Source organism: Gouania willdenowi, unplaced genomic scaffold (genome assembly GCF_900634775.1).
Source record: "Gouania willdenowi unplaced genomic scaffold, fGouWil2.1 scaffold_340_arrow_ctg1, whole genome shotgun sequence".
Classification (NCBI taxonomy): domain Eukaryota; kingdom Metazoa; phylum Chordata; class Actinopteri; order Blenniiformes; family Gobiesocidae; genus Gouania; species Gouania willdenowi.
Genome location: NW_021145103.1, coordinates 18,934 through 33,301, shown reverse-complemented (window position 1 = coordinate 33,301; position 14,368 = coordinate 18,934). Strand labels below are relative to the sequence as shown.

General features: G+C 35.7%; 1 protein-coding gene across 2 annotated transcripts; it reads left to right on the top strand.

The window, feature by feature from the left end:
- The first annotated feature begins 2,305 nt into the window (after window positions 1–2,305).
- LOC114459742 (mitochondrial coenzyme A transporter SLC25A42-like) lies at window positions 2,306–13,430 on the top strand. Of its 2 annotated transcripts, none has more exons than XM_028441901.1 (8): window positions 2,306–2,602; window positions 7,428–7,587; window positions 8,628–8,739; window positions 8,810–8,835; window positions 9,828–9,994; window positions 10,081–10,197; window positions 11,069–11,220; window positions 12,902–13,430. In XM_028441901.1, exons 2-8 carry the CDS (start codon window positions 7,507–7,509, stop codon window positions 13,225–13,227), a joined length of 981 nt encoding a protein of 326 aa, XP_028297702.1. In that variant the 5' UTR covers window positions 2,306–2,602; window positions 7,428–7,506; the 3' UTR covers window positions 13,228–13,430. The 2 variants fall into 2 exon arrangements, with proteins under 2 accessions (XP_028297702.1, XP_028297703.1); XM_028441902.1 differs by lacking the exon at window positions 2,306–2,602 and adding an exon at window positions 7,133–7,251.
- The last annotated feature ends 938 nt before the right edge of the window (window positions 13,431–14,368 follow it).

Sequence of the window (14,368 nt, the reverse complement as noted above, 5' to 3'; positions counted from 1 at the left end):
TAACTGCCTTACACTGGGACAGACTGTTGTTCATATGTAATAAAATTCACAGGTGAAACTGCTCCTTTTATATGATCGGTTGTTTGTGTTTTTTTTTGTTCACATCCCTAAAGAGAACAATATTTTTCTACCCAATCTGCAAGATTAAGATAAAGCTGACTTATGTTGCTCCGCCTTTATCTTCCTGAGTGCACATGTGGGGATACCGTGAAGTTTCTGAGATAATAAACCAATTAAAGGGAGGCGGTTTGTACGGCTTTAAGGAAAACTCTAAAGATCTACAATATTTTCATGTCAACTTTGACAATTGATTTTAAAGATGTTAAGATATTGATCATTAAAAGCTACTTTAACTCATCATTGAATTGAGGCAAAGGTGTTTTTATTTGGGTTTTATTTATTTCTAATTATTATTACACTAACGTACCAAAAACTGGAAAGCATAAAGAGGATGAAATCAAAGAAAAAAGTTTTTAAAATAAACAAAAAAATACGTTAAAGGCAATAAACTGACATTTGGGTTTGATTCTTCTAATCAAATGATCATTCATTCATTCACTAACATTTTAGCTGCAGAGGTAACTTTTATTACAGGGGGCGGGGCCACAAATGTGATTTTATCTGATCTGATGGTCACATGCTCAACATTCATGTCAGCATTAGAATAAGGACCAATCAGAGCATTAACATAGGAAATAAAAAGTTACTGTTTTTGTTATTTTGTACATTTTTCTTAGTATCTTGTGTGTCTATGGAGTCACTGTGTATCTTTGTTGGTTTTGTATATTTTACTGTCTTTTGTGTGTTTTTAGGAGTAATTGAATGTGTATTTTCTCTCATTTCGTGTGCATTTGCTGAGATTGTGATTTTGAAATCAATTTTGTGTTTTTTTTTTTGTCCTTTTGTGTATTTTTGAAGTTGTTTTGCATACTTCTCTCATTTTGTGTATATTTCTTGTTTTTTATTTTTGGATTAATTTTGTAAAATATACTTGTACTTTTATGTATTTATGAAGTAGTCACTGTGTATTTTTACTGTATTCTTTGGTTTTTCTGTCATTTTGTCATCATTTTGAGTACTTTTTACCTTAATGTGTATTTTTTGTCTGATGTGTTTTGGGAGCAATTTTGTACATTATTTTCTCATTTTGTGTACATTTGCTGATATTGTGTGTATTTGGAGTCATTTTGGATATTTTTCTCATGTTGTGTTTTTTTGGATTCGTTTTTCATATTTATCCTGTCTTTTGTGTGTTTTTCCTTCATTTTCTGTGTGTTTGTTGTTGGTTTGTGTATATTGAGTATTTTCTGTGTATGTTTACTGTATTCTTGTATTTTACTGTCATTTTGTATGTTTTTGGGGTATGTGTTTTTGTTGTTTTTTGTTTTGTATATTTTTGTAGTCCCTTTACAGTATGTGTTTTGGGAGTCATTTTGTATATTTCTCATTTTGTGTAAATTTGTTGTTATTTTTGGTTACTGGATTTTTGCATTTTTACTGTATTTTTGTGTTTTTCTGTTATTTTGTGTATTTTTGTTGTTTTGTGTGTTTTTGAATCTGTGCATTTTTTTGTTATCATTTTGTGTATTTTTGTAGTCCTATGCTCATGTGTTTTGGGAGTAATTTTGTGGATGTTTGTTCTATAGTTTTGCACATGTTTCTGTCATTTTAAAGTATTTTTTGCTTTTACCCACATGTGGCCACTAGTTGCCTATGTCTGCCATAGAGGATAAGTAGATATTAAAGACAACACAATGATACATCCATGTATAGTTCATTTTTAAACAAAGAAAAAATATCCTCTTTATTATAAAGTCCATCGTTCTTTGCATTATTGAATAAAACACCTTTAATTCCATTTTTGTTCAAGAAAATTTCCCTGTGAGACCTCCATTCACACCCCTCTATATATTTATGTCTTTTTTGGGGTCAATTTGTGGCTTTTTCTTTCATTTTGTATATTTTTGTTGTCGTTTTGTATGTTTTTTGGTCTTTCTGTGTATTTTTGTAGTCATTTGTTGTGTTTTGGTAGTGATTATCTGGATTTTTGCTGTGGTATTGTATATTTCTTGGTCATGCTGTGTGTCTTCGTTGTCGTTTTGTATACTACTCTGTCTTTCTGTATATTTATGTTGTAATTTGATGTGTTTTGGGAGTAATTCTGTGTATTTTTGTTGTTGTTTTGTACATTATTTCGTTCTCCATTCACGCCCCTCTGCTCGACCTATCCCAACGGGCGCCACGCGCTGCTCGGACTACATTTCCTAGCATGCATCGCGGCTCGTCCTTGTCAAACGTCACCGTGTTTGCTACTCAGTGAGATCAGAAATAGAGCAGCATGGAGGGTGTCTGTCATCTAAAGTCACCGCTGGGCTGACTTGCACACACACACACGGAGGTTAGCAGTGCCTTTCACACGCACACGCACCGTCTGTGTAGTTTTTCTTTTTTTTTTCTTTAGCAGCTGTTTTTATCTTGTGTTTAGCTTCGAGCTAACAGCTAGCTGAGCTGTGCTAACTTTATTTTAAACACAGGGCGTGTAAACACACAGACAAGTCACACATATCTTTAAAATACTTTCTCCTCTCCTCACTCCAATAAGGTAAGACATTTTTATTTATATCAATGAATGTCAGTGTGTTAGTGTGTATTATTGTTAGCAAACATGATGAAAGGCTTCCATCATTGAAAGCAGTAGGAGTTAATGTTCGTTTGTTTGATTTAGTGCTAGTTTAAATGCGACCACACGCAGTTTGTGATATTAAAAGCAGGTTGAAATGTAACATGATCACCTCACACTGCATTTATACACAGCATTTATACACAGCAACATTTGTAAAATATAAATACATTAACTGAAAAATTATCAATGAATGAAAGAGTTGGGAAAAATATCGAATGACGGTATTAAAAATCGATGTTTTTCTCCCACAATTCATTTAAAAAAAAAAAAAAAAAAAGTTTTGTTTTTCCTTCCATGTCTGTATGTCTGTATAATGTGGTCATCATGGGTTAACACTGTGGTTCCCAAACTTTTTTTGCTGCGCCCCCACTTCGAAGAATGAAAAACACTCAGGGTTCCCATTGTGACAAAATGTAAAAATACTTTAAAAAAAGTGACCATTTATTAATTAAAAAAATACAAATTTGGACTATTCTTCAATTTTCAAAAAAATTGCCACTGCATATTTTTAGAACAGTAATACACCTCTGTGTATGTGTGATATAAAATATCAATGTGAAATAAAAACACTGTATATTCTCAATACGCTAAATATGATTTAAGACGAAGAAGTAGAACACACTAAATTAGAATAAGGAACTTTTATTAGGAACACTTTCAACATACGGACTTTAAAGCCACTGACAAAAATGAAAAGGCAAACAAACTTTATTTCCAGAAAAACACAATGTAAAAAATAAAATTAACAAATCACATATTTTAGTCCAAAAGGTCAAATACGGACTAGTTTGTTCTCAAGTGGGCCGCAAATTTTAGGCAAGAAAATGAGTAAATTCAACATTATTCTGCCATATAAATATATCTAAAGTAATGAGTTATACACAATATCTGATCTTTAAATTTGTGACCAATTTTTATGTATTTTGTGGAAACATTTGTGAAATAATTTTGTAAAAACTTTCAGGATTTTGGGAAAAGATAAAGATTTTTCTTTTTCAACAATTTGCGATTAGAAATGACTGCCATCATGTGATAAATAAAAGCGTTAGAAAACTGTGCTTCCTGGCAAATGTTGTGGATATTCAATTGAGTTTAAAGTGGATATAAAAAGTCTACACACCCCTGTTCAAATGCCAGGTTTTTGTGATGTAAAAAATGACACCAAGATAAATAATTTCACAACTTTTTCCATCTTTAATGTGACCTATAACCTGTACAATGCGATTGAAAAACAAACTGAAACCTTTAAAGTGGAAAAATAAAAAAACTTAAGATAACCTGGTTGCATAAATATGCACACCCTTAAACTAATGCTTTGTTGCAACACCTTTGGCTTTTATTCCAGCACTCAGTGTTTTTGAGTAAGAGTCTATCAGTGTGGCACATCTTGATGAGACAATATTTGCCAAAACTGCTCCAAATCTGACAGATTGCGAGGGTATCTTCTGTGCACAGCACTCTTCAGATCACCCCACAGATGTTCAATGAGATTCAGGTCTGGACTCTGGCTGGGCCATTCCAAAACCTCAATCTGATTCTGGTGAAGCCATTCTTTTGTTGATTTGTGCTTAGGGTCATTGTTGTGTTGAAAGATAAAGTTCCTCTTCAGCTTTCTAACAGAAGTCAGAAAGTTTTGTGCCAACACTGCCTGGTATTTGGAACTGTTCATAATTCCTTCCACCCTAATTAAGGCCCCAGTTCCATCTGAAGAAAAACAGCCTTAAAGCATGATGCTGCCACCACCATGCGTCACTGTAGGTATGGTGTTCTTTTGGTGATGAGCAGTGTTGCTTTTGCGCCATATTTACCTTTTGGAATTATGGCCAAAAAGTTCAACCTTGGTTTCATCGGACCATAACACATTTTCCCACATGCGTTTGGGAGACTTCAAATGTGTTTTTGCAAAATGAAGCCGGGCTTGGATGTTTTTTGTCTAAGATGAGGCTTCCGTCTAGTACCCATATCCCAGACATATGAAGGAGATGGGAGATTGTTGTCACATGTACTACACAGCCAGTACTTGCCAGAATTTCCTGCAGCTCCTTCAATGTTGTTGTTGACCTCTTGGCAGCCTCCCCAACCAGTTTTCTTCTCGTCTTGTCATCAATTTTGGACGGACGTCCGATTTTTGGTAAAGTCACTGTTGTGCCTTATTTTCTCCACTTGATGACTGTCTTCACTGTGTTCCATGTTATATTTATTTTCATGAAATTCTTTTGTACCCTTCACTTGACTGATATCTTTGAACAATGAGATCCCTCTAATGCTTTGAAAGCTCTCTGAGGACCATGGCTTGTGCTGGAAGATGTCGCTACAAAAATATCAGGAAAAGCTACGAGAACAGCTGAACTTTATTTGGGGTTAATCAGTGTGTGTGACTCCAATTTAACATGAGTTTGAATGTAATTGGTTAAATCTGAACACAGCCCCGTCCCCAGTTATAAGAGTGTGCACACTTTTGCAACATCATTCTCTCAGTTTTTTATTTTTTATTTTTACTTCACCTCCCTGAAAGGTTTCAGTTTGTTTTTCAATTGCATTGTACAGTTTATAGGTCACATTAAGGGTGGAAAAAGTAGTGAAATTATTTATCTTGGTGTCATTTTTTCACATCACAAAAACCTGGCATTTGATCAGGGGTGTGTAGACTTTTTATATCCACTGTATGTATTTTGGAAGGGCTGAGATCTCTACAACTGAATTACTTGGTATTTTACATTTTTTTTAAGAGAATGATTCATGTTTTCTATAATTTTGACTTTATCCTGCCAGCCGAATTTGATCCTCTAAAGGGCCGGATTTAAGTTTGACACGTGATTTCAATATTAGAGCCTGACCAATTAATCGGTCGAGCTCCTGTTGAAATAAACGCTAGAACTTAGAGTGACTGACTGGCTCATTGTTATGTTCATTGTTTTTTGGGACTATGAGTCTTATATTGTTTCTATAAGTGTTTGATTTACCTTTTGTTTTTTTTTAGTTACTACAATATTCATGAAATCATCCCCCAAGTATCTTGATAAAATCCAATTTTCCCAGCTCATTACTTTCACATTAAAGAAGCTGAACCCCTTTTCTCTATAATATCCAGAGGCCTAAATGTCTAAAGCGGTGCTGTCCAATATGGGGCCCGTGGGCCAAGGTTGGCCCGCAAGTGATTAGTTTTGGTCCATTGCCTATATTTGAAATTGTTATTTTTCTATATTTTTAAAATATAAAAATGTGCACAATGCACTACAGTGATTTATAATGAAAAAAAATCCAAAGCTGATGTCCAATTACATAATTTTTCTCGAGTTTTAAAGGATTGTTCAAGACTGGGAAAATGTAATATTTTGATCGTATAGGTGGGATATGTTGTGTCCCATTTTGTTGAATTTGTATTGTACTAAATATCTTTGAAGACATTTTGATGTTTTACAAATTTATGCCATGAAACACAAAAAAGAAGTTCTTCAATTTCAAACTACTTTAAGTGTTTATATTGCACAGTGATGTTTTTGGCATCATTTCATGCACGGCAACTTTAATGTTTAGTTTTTGGCCCTTCAATGAAAAGAATTTGGGCACCCCTGGTCTAAAGAGTTAAGCTGCGGTAATTATGTTAAAGATGTGAAATAAAAGAGCAAACAGAGCTGCTGTTGAAGGCTCAGTCGTCTTGGAAACTAAACCAATGCTGGCATTAAAACACGTGGGCTTAAAGCCAGAACCCTGAGTGCGTTCTCATTCATTCACCTCCTCACAACAATGGTTCAACCCAAACAGCTCCTCTTACATCCTCTACTTCTCTTTAGCTTTCACTCTTTAAAAAAAAAAAAAAATTTTCATTATAAAGGTCAAGAAAGGGTAAACAAAACTTAAAAAAAAACTGTTTCTAAAAAGAAGAAAATTTGATATTTAGAAGCCGTAAAACAAAAAAAGTGCCTATGAATGAAACAGTATGTAGTGCCCCCTGACTAGATTTATTTCTATAGTTTTTTATCATTTCCGGTCATCTCCCGCCTGGTGTGGGACCAACACTGAGCCTTGTGTTTTCAGTTCATGTTCTAATCAAGATCATTTGCGATATTATTTTTTATTATTATTTTAACTAAAAATAAACATTATAAAAACATTTTTATTGCTTTTATTTGTCAATTTTCCACTCTCTCTCTCTTAAGTACCCCCTGTAGTGCCATCGCGGCTAGGGATACACGTACCCCCGTTTGAGAAACACTGCTTCAAAGTACACTGTAAGAGCCTCTGCCTCAGAGCAGTTTAACCACTGCCACAACCTTCCAAGGTCACAGACTAAAGGTCACAGTAGAGAAAAGTGCTTTTCCTTTTGCTTCAGTTAAAGTTTTCCCAGAACAACGTGTTCAGTGTGTTAATGTTAAGCTGGTGTGAGTTCAAAGGTCACACAGAGCTGACTTGTCCTGTGAAATGATTGGCTAGTAATTATCTACACACAGGTGACAGGATCTTTCTGTGGCAGCTTCTGAAGTCGCTCGAATCGTCATCAATGCCTCAGGTTATCTCGATTGTGGGAAAAAGGTGGTGTGAAATGTGAGCAGGGGGCGTGTCTACAGGTGTGACACCTTTCACCCGCGACAACGACTTAAGGGTTGAATGTTGTGGGTTTAATCTACATGCAGGATCAGTACAGGCATGACTTTGTTTGTAGGATTGAACTTTGAACTTTGTGTTTTTGACTGTTTAACTTGAAACTGATCCTGGTGTCCCATGTCCTCTGATTTCTCTGCAGCTCTGTGTTTGTGTGTAGCTGAAATCTCCCCCCCCCATCCTGAGTCCATGCTGTGTGCGTTCAGTGTGTAGTGTTTGTTATGGGGAGTGGAGTCAGGGAGCAGCGGGCATCACTTTCACAACAAGAAGTGCTGCAGAGGGCTCCTTACACACACACAGAGGTGATATATCAGCCACAAGTGAATATTTTACTTATTTGAAATACACCACTTTAATATTATCATGTCAGTGTTATGGTTTACACACAAAAAAACAAACAAAATGACAGATTAAATGTATTAATGACAACTAAAACGCACAAAGTGATCGAAGAATGCGCACAAAATGAAAACAGAAACACACAAAATGTCAGAAGAATTATTTAAATGACAACAAAAATGCACAAAATGACAATAACTCTCAAAATGATAACAAAAACACACAAATTAACAACATAAACACACTAAATTATATTATTTTGTTTTTCACTCAGCTTCTACTGAATATTTAGTATTAACTTTATAGAAATAAAATGATTGTGTAAATAGGATTGCCATGTTTAAAAACATTAGATTTATAGATTCATATATTACCTGTGTGTATAGCAAATATGAGCAACAGGTGGCCTGGGAGATACATGAAATTTGTCTCAGAGCCAAATGTAAATACACAAAAAGAACGCCAATATTACAGTAAATGACAAAAAAAACACAGAAAATGACTGAAGAAATATACAAATGACAACAATAACGAACAATATGACAACAAAAATACATGAAATGACAAGAAAAACACGAGATGACAACAAAAACAGTAAATGATAGAAGAAATATATAAATCATTAAAAAAACACAAAATAATAACAAAAATGTACAAAATGCAAATAAAAACACACGAAACCACAACAAAAACAAAATGACAGAAGCAATATGCAAATGACAACAAAAACAAATTAAACAACAACATAAACACACGAAACAACAGCTGTAACAAATTAAACAACAACAAAAATCCAAAAGATTACAACAAAAACGCACAGAACAAGAACAAATAAGGATTATGAGGTAAATATGACATATTTGTCCATTTGCTGCACTTGTAATTCATTTTGTCTCACGTTTCCAATGGAAAAATATTGTGTTAATGTGAGTTAATGTTCCTTAAACATTCATGTGGGTTTTTTCTGTTGATTGTAACTAAACGCTGACACGACTCTGTGCAGGGAGTGAAGAACTCTCGCTCAGTGCTGAACTCTCTGTTCTCTGGAGCTTTAGCTGGAGCTGTGGCCAAGACCGCCGTCGCCCCATTGGACAGAACCAAAATCATCTTTCAAGGCAAGTCGGACACTGAACATGTTTTGACTCCTTTTATTTTATCTTATCTTGTTTTTTTTTTTTCTTTTAGTGTCTTCAGCTCGATTTTCTGCTAAGGTACGTCAGACTTTTTTCTGTGAAATTAATTTTTTGGATCATGTTTGTTTTACAAATACAGAGTAGCCAAGAATAGAATACAGTTGTTTGATATTGTGTGTGTGATGTTTTCATTTGAAATATATATATATATATTTAAGTTCCTTGAGCTTTCTGCCCCTTCCTGCACTGTATATGTATCTATTTCTGCGATATTATGTATTGTTTTTTCAATTGTGCAAAATAAATAAATATGAATTAAAATGATTTAAAATGAAATTGTTTAATTTTAAATATATCAAAAAATCATTAAAAAAGTTTATTTTAATCATTTATTTTATTATTATTATTATTATTTTTTTTAAATATTAAAAATTAAAACATTTTTATTTTATTACTATATATTTCAGGTGACCCCATTTTATTTTCAGGTGTAGATTTTCAGGTTGAAAAACCCTGATTTAGTGACAAATGATTCCAAAAAAAACACGAACACAGGAAACGACAAAGATTCTGCATTTATGTTGTTTTTTTTTTTTTTTTCATTTTTGTCGTTTATTGTGTTTTTGGAGTCATTGTGTATTCATGTTGTCATTTTGTGTATTTTTGTCCTTTTATGTGTGTTTTTCGGTTATTATTGTAGTCATTTTTTGCGTTTCTGTCGTTTTTTTGTTTGGTTTTTTTTTTTGGGTCTTTTTGTGTTTTTTGTTGTTTTTGTTTAGTTTTTTAATTATGTCCTTTTGTCTATTTTTTGGTAAGTTTATGCTTTCATCTTGTTCTTTTGTGTGTTCAGAGCCATTCTGTGTATTTTTGTTGTCTTTTTGTCTATTTTTCAGACATTCTGTTTTTGTTATTTTGTTTTTTGTGTGTTGTTGAGTCATTTTTGTGTACATTTTAAGCCATCATTTTTTTTAGTTTTGTCATTGTGTGTTTTTTTGTATGTTTTTGGTGTGATTTCTGTGCATCTTTGGAGTCCTTTTTGTATATTTTTATTGACGTGTGTGCGTCCATAGGAAGCCTACAGGCTCATCTATCGCACCTACCTGAAAGATGGCTTCTTCAGCCTGTGGAGGGGAAACTCTGCCACCATGGTGCGCGTCATCCCCTACGCCGCCATCCAGTTCTGTGCCCACGAGCAGTACAAGGCTCGGCTGGGTAGCTACTACGGCTTCCAGGGGGCGTATGTTGGCCACTGTTTCCTTAAAACCTTTCACATCCTCTACTCTTTTAAAGTAATAAATACAAGTGCTGATGGCTGTGTTTCAGGGCCCTGCCTCCGCTTCCACGGTTACTGGCGGGATCGATGGCGGGGACGACTGCCACCATGCTGACGTATCCTCTGGACATGGTGCGAGCCAGGATGGCCGTGACGCCCAAGGAAATGTAAGGCTGTGTTTGGATAGATCTGGATTCATCGTTACTTCCACATGATAGATAATGTCTAGTTTAGTACAGGCCGCCAAAGCACAAAAATGACAGAAAAATATACCCAGATAACACGAGATTACACAAAATGCCTCCAAACAACAACTAAAATGCAGAAAATGACAGAAAGATATGAAACATAACGACACACAAAACAAGACAGACATGAAAATACACAAAATGACTCCAAAACACACAAAAATGACACATTGAAAAATGACTGAAAAATGTTATTTAAAAACAACCAAAAACAATAAAAAGATTTCGAACAGCAAAAATACACAATTCTGTGTTTTTGAATAATTTTGTGGATTTTTTTTAATTTTTTAAAAATATTTTTGTTGTCATCTCGTGTATTTTTTCCCCGTCCTTCTCAGTAATTTTTCTGAATTTTTGAAGCCATCATGTTTTTTCTGTTTTTCATTTGTAGTAATTTTGTCTGTTTTTCTGTAATTTTGTAACCTTTTTTTAAAATATATTTTTGTTGTCCTTTTGGATATTTTTGTGTGTGTTTTTTTTTTTTTGAAGCATCATGTTTTTTAATAGTGTTTTTTTTTTGTCGTTCTTTGTGATTTTGTCTATTTTAGTTTTCATTTTGTGCATTTTTCTGTCATTTTGTATGTTTTTCTGAGTCATTTTGTGTATTTCTGCAGTTGTATTTGTCTGACACCTTCTTTTGGGGGTCACGTTTTGTAATAGTGTAACAACAATATGCAGGAGATACGAGTGCTTGTTCACTCTTTCACTTTTCCATCAGCCTTTCATGTTGAATAAATCCACTTTGATGCACGTCTGTCTTCTGATACTCTTTGTTTTCCTCCCGCTGCAGGTACAGCAACATCCTTCACGTGTTTGTGAGAATTTCCCGAGAGGAAGGTTTAAAAACTCTGTATCGAGGTTTCGCTCCCACCATGTTGGGCGTGGTCCCCTATGCTGGCCTCAGCTTCTTCACATACGAGACACTGAAAAAACTACACGCAGGTACTACACGCCACTCTTTCTACCTCTATATACTTATATATCTATACTTATCTATCACCTCTAATAAAGTTTTAGCAGCTAAAAGTTATAAGGTAATAAGAAGAAAAATATGAAAAATGTACATTTAACATGTTTTTCATTAATCACCAACATCATTAGGCTTTAGTTTGGCTCTTTGTGAAGATTAATTCTAAACATTTGCACCAATAGAAGGAGATATGACTTCATAACAGAGTGATCAGGGACTCCTGTTTTCTGTTTCTGAATCCATTTCAGGGTTTAGCCGTTTCCGTTTGGTTTTCCTTTCATTTTCTTTCCCTCTTTAGATTTATTTACTGGATATTAAACTTCTAGAAATCATGGCAAACATGATAAATACAATTTTTATATTTGAGAGGGCGGTGCTGAAATCACACCAGACTACGTTTGCTACATTTGCTAGCAGTGGCGCGCCGTGCATTTCACACCTGGGCCTTCATGCGAGGTAGAACAACGGTCAACCCCAATTAGCGGCCAGATCCGGCCAGCTGGATCCATTTGTCTGGCCTGCACCGACCCACTGACACTACTTCACAAACTGTCATCATTACATGGACAGAAGTGTGATGGATGGATTGTGTTTGTCGTGTCACTGCAGTCTACCTCAGAGCTGTCAACGCTGTCACCGGCTTCCCCGTGTGACGCGTTAAAAATGGCTGAGACCGTTTCGGTTTTTCGTCTTCGCGCCGCCGGTAAAGAACGGTGTCCCAGGTGTAATGGAGGCGTGGGAGCAACACCATTAACAGGGGCGAGGAGGGGTCATGCATGCTCCCACGCACAGGATATGAAGGGTCGATATGTTGGAAAATGCGAGAGCTTGTAGAATGTGATGTGAGCTTATGTATAAAAATTCCACACTCGTTAAATTGATTTTATGTCACAAATGATGGGAAAAAATGTGAACCTGTAGAGTTAAAATTTAAAGCCACACTGTAAACATGAATAAGTTACCACAACTCACAAAAATGAAGGCAATCGACTGCCTCAATTTTTAAAAAAAATTAATAAACTCAAACGTCAAAATTTTCCAGAACATTAGAGTTAGTGAGTTTCGTGTGTGTGGATTTTTGATACAAGTAAATGTTTCTACAAGTGGTTCCATTTTGCAACATATCTACCTTCATAGTGGGAAACCATTCTTCACTAAAACCTGAGACTGGAAACAGTGCAACCAAGAGGAAAGCTATGAAAACAGTATCTATGAGGAATAATTTAATATATATTTGTGGAAAAATATATAAAAAATAAATGTATATTCTGATGTTTAGAGCAGCAGAGAAGGCCTTGCTGGCCCTGACGGCCCACCACTGCTTGCTAGTTAGTTAGCATTTTCAGCGAAATCCCACTCAGCCGCATTCATGTGAGATTTTAAATGAGATTATGAGCAAAAAGTGACATCTTTGTCCGTTTGCTACACATGCTTAGCATTTAGTCACCTGTTTCTGGGTATAATAGGGTGTTAATGTCCTAGAACGTGTATGTGAGGAGGACATTCTGTTGCAAATTAAATAAATAAGAAAGAAAAAAAATATTTTCGATGGTGAATTCTGCGTATTTCCGTGCGTTTCCTGCGCTGACTGAGAACAGGAGTCCCTCTAGGTGATTGATCAGGTTTCTCACAGAGCTCGTCTCTCTCATATAGAACACAGCGGACGCTCTCAGCCGTACTCGTATGAGCGCCTGGCGTTCGGAGCGTGCGCGGGCCTCATCGGTCAGTCGGCCTCCTACCCTCTGGACGTGGTGCGGCGCCGCATGCAGACGGCGGGCGTGACGGGCCACACGTACGGCTCTGTGCTGGGCACCATGAGGGACATCGTGTCGGAGGAGGGGCTTATCAGAGGACTCTACAAAGGCCTCAGCATGAACTGGGTCAAAGGGCCCATCGCCGTGGGAATCAGCTTCACAACCTTTGATCTCACGCAGATCCTCCTCAGGAAGCTGCATCAGATGGGCTACATAGGACGATAGGCCCCGCCCCAGGGGGAGGAGTCAGCAGGAACATATCATTAACACTCCTCTTCCAAGAATCAATGTGCAATATGGTAACGTGTTCACACACACACACACACACCACTTCCGTTGCGAAAACCCGGTGGCTGGGAAGTGTCAGGTGAATGCATTTAAAGAAATGAACACAAATGCAAAAAGGTCACAACACGAATGCAAAATGGCTACAACGGAAGTGTTTCCGACGGACCGGTATTACAGACGGACACGTTTCTGGCGGATGTTTTTAACCCACCAGAACAGTTAAGAACAAGAAGAAGACATCGAAACGCGTATGAAAGTAAGTGAAAGTAGATTAGGATACTCATATTTTTCATATCAGGCTATCATATGCGACTGTAATACCGGTCCGTCGGAAACACTTCCGTTGTAGCCATTTTGCATTCGTGTTGTGACCTTTTTGCATTTGTGTTCATTTCTTTAAATGCATTCACCTGACACTTCCCAGCCACCGTACATTTCCCTCTGTGATGTTTTTAATAAATTAATTCATTTTATGTTAAGAGGAATTTTTTTTTGTGTGTGTCTTTAAACATACTAAACATTAAAAACTTCAGTTTTTATCACAAGTAGCATGAACTGGAAAGAGCCTAATGTAGATGTGGGCCACACGAATATTTTGTGCAGCCCCAAAGTAAACTAATAAAATGACTCCACAAACAGGCAAAATTACATAAAATGACAACAAAACTCTCAAAATAAAGACAAAAATAAGCTAGAATAATAGAAGAATTTACAGAAAGAAAAATACACAAAATGATAGAAAAACACACAAAATGACAACAAAAATACCTGAATAATTTACAATACGAAAACAAAAACATAACAAAAGAACTCGTAATACACAAAACAACCACGAAAATACACAGAATGGCTGAAAAGTAGACATAAAGACAACAAAAATGCACAAGAGTATTAAAAAATACACTAAATGACAGGAAAACACACAAAATGTAGACAAACGCACAAAATGACTACAATAATAAGAGAAAAACAAACGGAACCTTATCAAAAATAGACAAAATGACTCGTACTACACAAAACAACTACAAAAATACACAGAATGACTGAAAAATAGACAAAAAGACAACAAAAATGCACA

Excerpts from the sequence above, each read along its gene's own strand:
- LOC114459742 (XM_028441901.1), top strand. The coding sequence starts at position 7,507 with ATGGGGAGTGGAGTCAGGGAGCAGCGGGCATCACTTTCACAACAAGAA. Across the intron at positions 9,995-10,080 it reads TACTACGGCTTCCAGGGGGC|GGCCCTGCCTCCGCTTCCAC; the intron begins GTATGTTGGCCA and ends GCTGTGTTTCAG. Across the intron at positions 11,221-12,901 it reads ACTGAAAAAACTACACGCAG|AACACAGCGGACGCTCTCAG; the intron begins GTACTACACGCC and ends TCTCTCATATAG.